This window comes from Propithecus coquereli, unplaced genomic scaffold (genome assembly GCF_000956105.1).
Source record: "Propithecus coquereli isolate 6110/MARCELLA unplaced genomic scaffold, Pcoq_1.0 Scaffold227, whole genome shotgun sequence".
Taxonomy (NCBI): domain Eukaryota; kingdom Metazoa; phylum Chordata; class Mammalia; order Primates; family Indriidae; genus Propithecus; species Propithecus coquereli.
Window position 1 is genome coordinate 1,900,108 of NW_012147808.1, and position 8,942 is coordinate 1,909,049.

Here is an 8,942-nt window from a genome sequence, read left to right on the forward strand (position 1 = left end):
AGTCCTCACAACAAAGTACTATTCCTATTGTACGGATAAGGAAACTGAGTCACACACAGATAAAAGTAACCATGACTATGTCAGGATTGGGTGGAGCCTCAGGAAGTTCTTGCGGCCCCAGTGACCCAAGCTTGTCCATGTCTCACGGAGGGCAGGGGAGGGCAATGGTGTTATAGTGACCTTTTCTCTGTGACTTCCTCCCAGACCATCCATCCCAGGTCCCAGGAGGACCTACCTGTCCTCCCGGATGGTGGGGGCAGGTAGGAGGACTGTCTGTCCACTTGTCCTCACGGCCCTGACCCGATGACCTCTCCCTCTCTGCTGATTTCTTCATGTTAGTTCAACATTAACCCAGAGGGGACAGGACAGTCTCTCAGAGTCCCAGGAGCCGACGCACTATGGCGCACGTCCGAGGCCTGTGGCTACCGCGCTGCCTGGCCCTGGCTGTCCTGTGTAGCCTTGTGCACAGCCAGCATGGTAAGTGGGGCTTGCGGGCTGGGACAGGCTGCAGGACTGGGCTGTGGGCCCACGGGCTGGGGTCTCCTGGCTCGACAGAGAACAACGGCCTGCCCCTACGTGGGTCCCAGCCCAGGGTGTCCAGGTTAGGGAAGGAGCCAGGAGCTCGGGGCTGGCCAGAGAGTGGCTGCTTCTCTCTTCCAATGTGGGGAGTGGGCCGAGGCAACCAATGAAAGGAAGGGAGCTAGGGGGCTACATTTACCAGCCTTCTGGGTACTTCCACCGTCCCAGACACCCCCTCTCAGAAGCCAACAGGGCAGACTTGTTTCCTGCCCCCACAGTGGCCAAGACAGCCTGGCTCCAGAGGCCGCTGTCCCTCGACCCTCCCACTGCAGTGTTCCTGGCCCCTCAGCAAGCACAGTCGCTGCTCCAGCGGGTCCGACGCGCCAACAGCGGCTTCCTGGAGGAGGTTCGCAAGGGCAACCTGGAGCGAGAGTGCGTGGAGGAGCAGTGCAGCTACGAGGAGGCCTTCGAGGCCCTGGAGTCCTCCAGTGCCACGGTGAGCTGGCTGCTGGGAGCGGGGCCGGCATCCCTCAGGGTGGGCGCAAACCTAGAACCACAGGGGAGGTGAGCGAGGAACTTCCCGGCTCCTTCGCGGTCGAGAACTTGATTTCAACTCTGAGCCCCATTTCACTGGGCTTGCAGATGGGTGGCCCCAGCCTTTCTCGGGGGTCCTACCTCTGGGCCGTGGCAAGGTTCCAGGGTCTGGTGTGGTGCCACGATCTCGGAAGGCATCCTCTCTCCTCTGTCTTCAGACGTCTGTCTGTACTGGGGCTCTCTGGAGCCCTGCCCTACCAGGTCTCTCCAGCTGTATCCTTTCTGCCACTTCTGTGCCACCCTTGGGGGCTGGGACTCTGGGAGGCCGGGAGCCCCAGGCTCAGCCTCAGTGTTCCTGGAGCTCTGTGCAGCCTTCCCCCTCCAGGGGGCTCTGCCAGGGCCCCACACCTGCCTTCTCCCGTCTCCCCTCGCCCAAGAGCATCCCTGTTCAGTCTTGGTGAGTGTTGGGGGACTCCCCTGTCCCCAAATACTCTCTCCTTTTGGAGACAAAAGTAGGAAACTCTGCCACAAACCTGCCTAGAGCCTGTCCCCTGCATGACCGGGGTAAAGGAAAGAGGAAAGTATGAGGAGAAGACATAACGTTTACAGAGCAAAACAAAACAGGATCCTGCCATAGTCTCACTCCCAGCCTTTGTTTTTCAGGATGTATTCTGGGCCACGTACACAGGTGAGCACTGGGAAGGCTAGGCCTGGGGACCCCACTTAGAGAATGTTCTATCCCAGATAATCTTCTGGTGCATCCAATCATCCATCCATCCACCCTGCTCTCTCCCTCCCTTCCCTTCTTCCATCAGTCTCTGTTTCTTAATGTCATCCCACTCACCCTTGGCTCCAGCCCATCCTGCCCCCACCCCAATCCATAAGGTGTTTGTGGGTCTCTTCCAGCTTGTGAGTCAGTGAGGAAGCCTCGAGAAAAGCTCGTTGCATGTCTAGAAGGTGAGCACGTGACCCGGGGTGTGGGGTGGGGGGAAGCCTGGGAGAAGGGGAGGGCAGGGGCGGGTCAGGAGTGTGGTCCAGCGGCGATGGTCTCTAGCATCTGACACTGCCTTCTGTTCCTGAGGTCAAGGATGTGTCTGTGCCTGGCTCTGTATCTGGCAGTCAGTAAGATGATTAATGTTGGAGGAACAACTGAACGAATGGATAATGAATTAATGATTTAAGGTCTCATTCTCATTTGCTTGACCTGAGGCTCTGCCCACCCTTGTCAGAGCTCGGATGATGTCATGTTCCTTCTCTGAAACCTTCAGTGGCTCCCCATTACCGACAGAGTAAAGCACAGGTTTCTTAACCTGGCGAATTTGGCAGGTTTTGGCTTTCAGTTCCCCTTCTAGTCTCACTTCCCACGACATCAAACATGAACCCAAACCCCCGGCTACTCTGGCAGCAAGGACTTCTCTAAACGTGCCGAGGTGTTTCTACTCCTGGCGCTTGCTCACATCATCACTTCCTCTGGAGCAACCATCACCACCTACTGAATGCTTCCCTCTCCTTCTGGGACCGGTTCAGATGCCACCACCTTCGCTGAGCCTTGGGGAGCCTCCTCCCTCCTTCACTGTATTCTGAATAAACCCTTAGTGTGACAGCAGGCTCCGCTGCATGGAGCTCTTTAACCACTGGCCATACTTTCACTCATTAAATAACAAGCATTTCACTAAGCCCTTGCTATAAACCAGACACTGTGTCAGGTCCTGGGGATTTTAAGAGAATCAAATACAGTCCCTGCCTTCAAGGAGCTCACAGTCTCATTGGAAAACAAAAATATAAAACATTAAACTGATTGCTAGAAAAGTTCTGTTCAAGGCACCAAGAGAACACAAGAGAAAGAGCATCTGGTTTTCCGGCAGAATCAGAGATGGCTCCCCAGAAGTCGAGTTCTACCTGGCCTTGTGGGATACAGTGACGAACAAACAGGAGTGCATTCCAGGCAGAAGAAATAGCATGTGCAAAGGCCCTGAGGCCTGAGGAGCTAAGCAAACAGGGACGGGCAGACCAGGGCTGGATTAAAAGGACCTTGTTCACCTTTTCATCCTGCTACCCATGAGGAGCCACTGAACAGAAGCTCCATGAGGGCAGGGACTTCCCTTGGCTGTGACTGTCTTATTCATAGATATGTCCTTAGTACCGGGCACAGTACCTGTCACATGGTTGTCACATGGTGGGTATTCTGAATATTTGGTGACTACTGTTAAATGGATTGGAGAACTGTTGGACGCAGGGGAAGTGCTGAGTAAGAGCAGATTAGGGTAGTGGACCAGAGAGAGCTTGGAAAGGGTGGACAGACAGAGCTCTGCTAGGGGAGAAGGGGACAAATCCTCAGGATCTGATGCTGACCTGGCGGGGTCTCTGCAGGTGACTGTGCTGAGGGTCTGGGTATGAACTACCGAGGGCGCATCAACTTCACCCGGTCCGGCATCGAGTGCCAGCTGTGGCGGAGTCGCTACCCACATGATCCAGAGTGAGTGATGGGCAGGCCTGTCCCCAGGGCTGGGAGCAGGGAGCGAGGACACACCGGGAGGCACAGTGTTCTGCTGGGCACTTTCCTATTCCAGAATCAATTCCACCACCCATTCCGGGGCCGACCTGCGGGAGAATTTCTGCCGCAACCCAGATGGCAGCACCGAAGGACCCTGGTGCTACACCACAGACCCCACGGTGCGGAGGGAGGAATGCAGCATCCCGGTCTGTGGTGAGCTGGGGCGATGACGCGGTCCGTGGCCAAGGCCCAGGGCCTTCAGGGGGCCTGGCAGTCATTCAGAACACATTTGTGCTTGCTGGTCAGTGAAGTCGGGAGACCCGGGGGTTGGCCTCCTCCTCCCCCTCCCTGGTCCGTCCTTCTTTATGATCCAGGCTGTGGCTCATTCCAAACACGCTTCCTTCCTGCTCGAGGTACTCTTGCCTCCAGGAAGCCTTCCCTAGCCATTTCCGTCCCCACGCCCTGTTCTGCGCATCACAGAGCAAGCCACATGCAGCTCAGCCCTGCGTGATTCTGTCACTGTTCCCATGGTGTGTTAGGTAGCTGTGGCCACGATAGTGCCGCAGAACAATCAGCACATCTCCGAGGCATGCCACAATAAGCGTTTCCTTCTTCTGTGATGAGGGTTGGTGGGGGCGGCTCTGTTGATCTCAGCTGCGCTCGCTGACGTGTCTGCGGGGCCAAGTGAGGTAGGCTGGGCTTGCCTGGGTGATTCTGCTTCCCACGACGGCTCTGGCCGAGCTTGGATCCCTGCTGCGTGTTGGGCCCAGATCTGCTCTGGGGCTGGGGCTGAAAGGCAGCAATTGCCTGGGGAAACTCTTCTCATGGTGATGGCAGAAGCACAAAAAAATGAGCAGAAATTAGGCGGGGCACGGTGGCTCACGCCTGTAATCCTAGCTCTCTGGGAGGCCGAGGCGGGCGGATTGTTTGAGCTCAGGAGTTCGAAACCAGCCTGAGCAAGAGCGAGACCCCGTCTCTACTAAAAATAGAAGGAAATTAATTGGACAACTAAAAATATATAGAAAAAATTAGCCGGGCATGGTGGCGCATGCCTGTAGTCCCAGCTACTCGGGAGGCTGAGGCAGGAGGATCGCTTGAGCCCAGGAGTTTGAGGTTGCTGTGAGCTAGGATGACGCCACGGCACTCTAGCCCAGGCAACACAGTGAACAGTGAGACTCTGTCTCAAAAAAAAAAAAAAAACAGAAATACACCATTTGTCTTAAGGCCTAAGCTCAGAACTGGCCCAGTCAGTCCTGCACACGTTCCACTGGCCAGAGCAAGTGCATGTTCAAGGCCAAAGTCAAGAGGTGAAATACACCTCAGCCTGTAAAATCACAGGGCAAAGGATGTGGATACAGGTAGGGGTATGGAATTTGTACCAGTAATTCCATCCGCCAAACGTGGGTTGGTGTTCTTCGTTCTCTAAGCATTCCTCTGGATCCATTCCTCAAACCTGGGACTGGTCTTACAGCAAGTTACCAATCGTCCTAACAAAACCAGCTACCTTCACCCCCCACCCCCTGTCCCCACCCCCTCCATACACACACACAGATGGTAAACATGTTTCAGGCTTGCAGAAATTGCAGAAATCCATCCTTAGTGGATCCTAGCAATCTTTCCTGCTGTGCCCCTATAAAAACACAGAATGCTTCAAAAACTCTACACAGTCGCTACCAATTGATTACAGATAGCCCAGGAGGCCAAACCTGGTTACTGACTCTGGCTTATTCTGTGCCAGACATTTGTGCTGTATGTTTTGTTTAATCCTCTCAACAAGCCTGCAAGAATGGCATTAGTAACCCCATTTAAAGGCAGACAAACTGAAGCCCAGAGAGGTTAAGTGACTCAAGGTCACACAGGCAGAAAGCAGCAAGATAGGGATTCCAGTCCTCTGCCCTCTGCTCAGCGTGTGGTCCCACCCACTCTACTCCCTACCTTCTTACCCCCAGGCCAAGGGCGCTTCACTGTAGAGATGACGCCACGCTCGGGAGACTCCAGGCCGAATCTGTCACCTCCATGGGAGGAGTGCATCCCTGATCGGGGCCGGCAGTACCAGGGGCGCCTGGCGGTGACCACACATGGGTCCCCTTGCATGGCCTGGGCCAGCGCAGAGGCCAAGGCCCTGAGCAAGGACCAGGACTTCAACCCAGAGGTGCAGCTGGTGGAGAACTTCTGCCGAAACCCAGACGGAGATGAGGAGGGCGCGTGGTGCTATGTGGCAGGGAAGCCTGGCGACTTTGAGTACTGCGACCTCACCTATTGTGGTGAGCAGGCAGGGCAGGGGGCCTGAGACTCAGAGGACAAAGCCTGGGGAGAAATAAAGAGCAGTCTCGTCTCAGGTTTACCAGCTGAGTGCATTCTTTACAGCCTTACAGTAACCAGCTGGTGGTAGGACCTATGCCCATTTTACAGATAAGTAAACTGAGGCCCTGGGAGGTTAAGTTACTTGGTAACCCAGGTGCATGTGCACTCTTAACCCTGCACCAAATGGCCTCGAGGCCAGCAAGGGAATTAGGGGATCCTAGGGGGTGGGTGAGGAATGGCCCAGCCCAGCCCAGCCCCACCCAGTGCTTGGGTCCCTCCAGAGGAGGCCATGGACGACGATGAGGCAGGAGTCGGGCTGGGCGAGGACACGGCCATTGAAGGGCGCACCACCACCAAGGAGTATCAGACCTTCTTTGATGCGAAGACGTTTGGCACCGGGGAGGCAGGTGAGGCGGTGGCATCCACGTGCCCGGGGCCTCGGGGCTGATGGCCGGGATCGGGATCGGCCCCTCATGGTCTGGCTTGCCCTGCAGACTGTGGGCTGCGGCCTCTGTTCGAGAAGAAGTTGGTGAAGGACAAAACGGAACAGGAACTTCTGGAGTCCTACATCGAGGGGCGCATCGTGGAGGGCTTGGACGCGGAGATCGGCATCGCGCCCTGGTGCGTCCTGGGCTTTTTACTCCTAGGGCAGGTGGAAGGGCAGCCTCCAGCTCCTGAACGTTCTGCTTCCCCTCCCAGGCAGGTGATGCTTTTCCGGAAGAGTCCCCAGGAGCTGTTGTGCGGGGCCAGCCTCATCAGTGACCGCTGGGTCCTCACTGCTGCCCACTGCCTCCTGTACCCACCCTGGGATAAGAACTTCACTGAGAATGACCTTCTGGTGCGCATTGGCAAGCACTCCCGTACCAGGTACAGAACTGGTGGCCCCCGGGTATCTGGCGGGGGTCTCAGTCCTCCAGGGTGACCATGAGGGGCTCTCATGGCCCTGGGGCATGCGGGATATGTCTGTGCATCCCTCACAGCATGACATCCCGGCAGTCCTTGCTGGAAAGTCCTCTTGGCCACGTCCTGACCGGGGCTTGGAGCGAGGGACAGAGAATAAATCCTGGTCCGCCTCCCGCTCCCCTGCCTGGGCCGTCTGGCTCCAGAGCCCTGTGTGGCTGTAGGGCCAGGAAGAAGCTGCCAGGAGGCTGCCAAGGGAGGAGCCAGCCCTGTTCTCTCACTGGTGGCCCACTGGTGGCCCACTGGTCGCCCTGACTCCCGGACCCCGAGAGCAGGCAGTTTCCTTCCTCAGGGAACTGGCTGCCCCTTTGTGGGTGGACCTACAGCTTCCCCACTTCTCTGTTGGGCTCTGCGCAGGTACGAGCGAAACATCGAAAAGATCTCCATGCTGGAAAAGGTCTACATCCACCCCAGGTACAACTGGCGGGAGAACCTGGACAGGGACATCGCCCTGCTGAAGCTCAAGAAGCCCATCACCTTCAGCGACCACATTCACCCCGTGTGCCTGCCTGACAAGGAGACGGTAGCCAGGTGGGGCGGCCGTGGGGCCGTCGGCTGGTAGGCAGAGGCTGAGATCGGGACCTGGCTCTGACCCAGGGCAGCCTTGCAGAAGTCCCCTCCCCTTCTCCGGGCCTCAGTTTCTTGGAGTGAACCCCAAAGTTCTTTCCAGCGTTGGTGTTTTAGATTTTGGTCTCTAAGGAATGGTGTTGGGCCTGGGGGCTCCCTTAGGGGCTGGTTCTCAGCAGGTCCTTCTCCCTTCCCCGAAGATTGTTCCAGGCTGGATACAAAGGGCGGGTGACAGGCTGGGGCAACCTGAAGGAGAAGTGGACCAGCAGCATCGACGAGGTGCAGCCCTCGGTCCTGCAGGTGGTGAACCTGCCCATCGTGGAGCGGTCAGTGTGCAAGGCCTCCACCCGGATCCGCATCACCGACAACATGTTCTGTGCCGGTGAGTCTGCGCCGGGCCGGCCGAGGGAACGGCAGGGACCGAGACATGTTACAAGTGCAAACCTGGGTTCCGGTCCTGGCTCTGCTTGCTTACAGGCCATATGACTTTGGGCAAGTTGCCTAACCTCTGGTGGCTCAGTGTTTCCCTCGGTAAAATGGAGAAAAACCCTCTATCCCATAAGGTTATGTGAGAGCCAAATGAGATCGTGTATGTCACATGTTTGGCATGGTGCCAGTCATCAGTGACGTGTTCAGTATGTGTGAGCTCAGGTAGCAACGGGAGGCTGTGGGTGAGGAAGTGCCATTCATTCAGCCAGGCAGTCATTCAGCAAGTGTTTGCTGAGTGCCTACCTACCGTGTTCCAGGCGGCATTCTAGCGTCTGTACAACAGGGGCCCAAACAGACAATGCCTGTGTCCTCAGAGAGCTTCCTTCCTAGAAGGAGGGCACATCAAACAGATCTAGACCATCAGTGCCTGGTAAGTGCTAAGAAGGAAAACGAAGCAGAGGAAGGGAGAGAGTGAGGAGGGCGAGTGAGGTGATGGAACTGGGCCGGAGGAGGCTGGAGAAGGCCTCTCTGAGAAGATGGTGTTTGAGCAGAGACTGAGAGTGTGAAGGAGGGACCGTCTAGGGGAGCACACTGCAGGCTGCAGAGATAGCAGGTGCCAAGGCCCTGAGGCAGGAGCACGCTCCTCTGAGGAGCCCAGGGAGACCAGGGGGCTAGAGCTTAGTAAACACAGGGAGAGCAGCAGTGGATGACATGGAGGCGGCAGAGGACAGGCACTTCCCTTAGGGCCTTGAAGGACTTTGGCTTTTATCAAGTGAGACGGGAAGTTACTGGGGGGTTTGGGGCAGGTGAATAAATGGTCTGACTTATTTGAAAAACATTTTTAAAAATTTAATGTAATTTCAGACTCACAAAAAAGTTGCAAAAATAATACAAAGAATTCCTATGTACCGTTGTCTAGATTATCCCCCTCTTTTGTGTGTGTGTGTGTTTATATACCTATGCACACTGATTGAGAGCAAATTGCACATATGGTTTATTTTTACCCATAAATACTTGAGTTTTTTTTTTTGTTTTTTTTGTTTTTTTTTTTTGAGACAGAGCCTCACTCTGTTGCTGGGCTAGAGTGCGATGGCGTCAGCCTAGCTCACAGCAACCTCAAACTCCTGGGCTCAAG

At 55.8% G+C, this 8,942-nt stretch overlaps 1 protein-coding gene across 2 annotated transcripts in view; it reads left to right on the plus strand.

The window, feature by feature from the left end:
- Nucleotides 1-332: 332 nt before the first annotated feature.
- Nucleotides 333-8,942, plus strand: part of F2 (coagulation factor II (thrombin)) — a 15,038-nt gene continuing 6,428 nt past the window's right edge. The window contains exons 1-12 of one of the 2 annotated variants that reach the window (XM_012645177.1): nt 333-477; nt 852-1,015; nt 1,717-1,741; nt 1,960-2,010; nt 3,424-3,529; nt 3,624-3,760; nt 5,497-5,811; nt 6,133-6,258; nt 6,346-6,472; nt 6,551-6,718; nt 7,169-7,342; nt 7,579-7,760. In XM_012645177.1, coding sequence (XP_012500631.1) covers nt 399-477; nt 852-1,015; nt 1,717-1,741; nt 1,960-2,010; nt 3,424-3,529; nt 3,624-3,760; nt 5,497-5,811; nt 6,133-6,258; nt 6,346-6,472; nt 6,551-6,718; nt 7,169-7,342; nt 7,579-7,760 — 1,654 coding nt within the window. In that variant the 5' untranslated portion in view covers nt 333-398. Of the gene's footprint in view, nt 478-797; nt 1,016-1,716; nt 1,742-1,959; nt 2,011-3,423; nt 3,530-3,623; nt 3,761-5,496; nt 5,812-6,132; nt 6,259-6,345; nt 6,473-6,550; nt 6,719-7,168; nt 7,343-7,578; nt 7,761-8,942 lie in introns of both variants that reach the window. The other variant, XM_012645176.1, reaches the window with a different exon arrangement.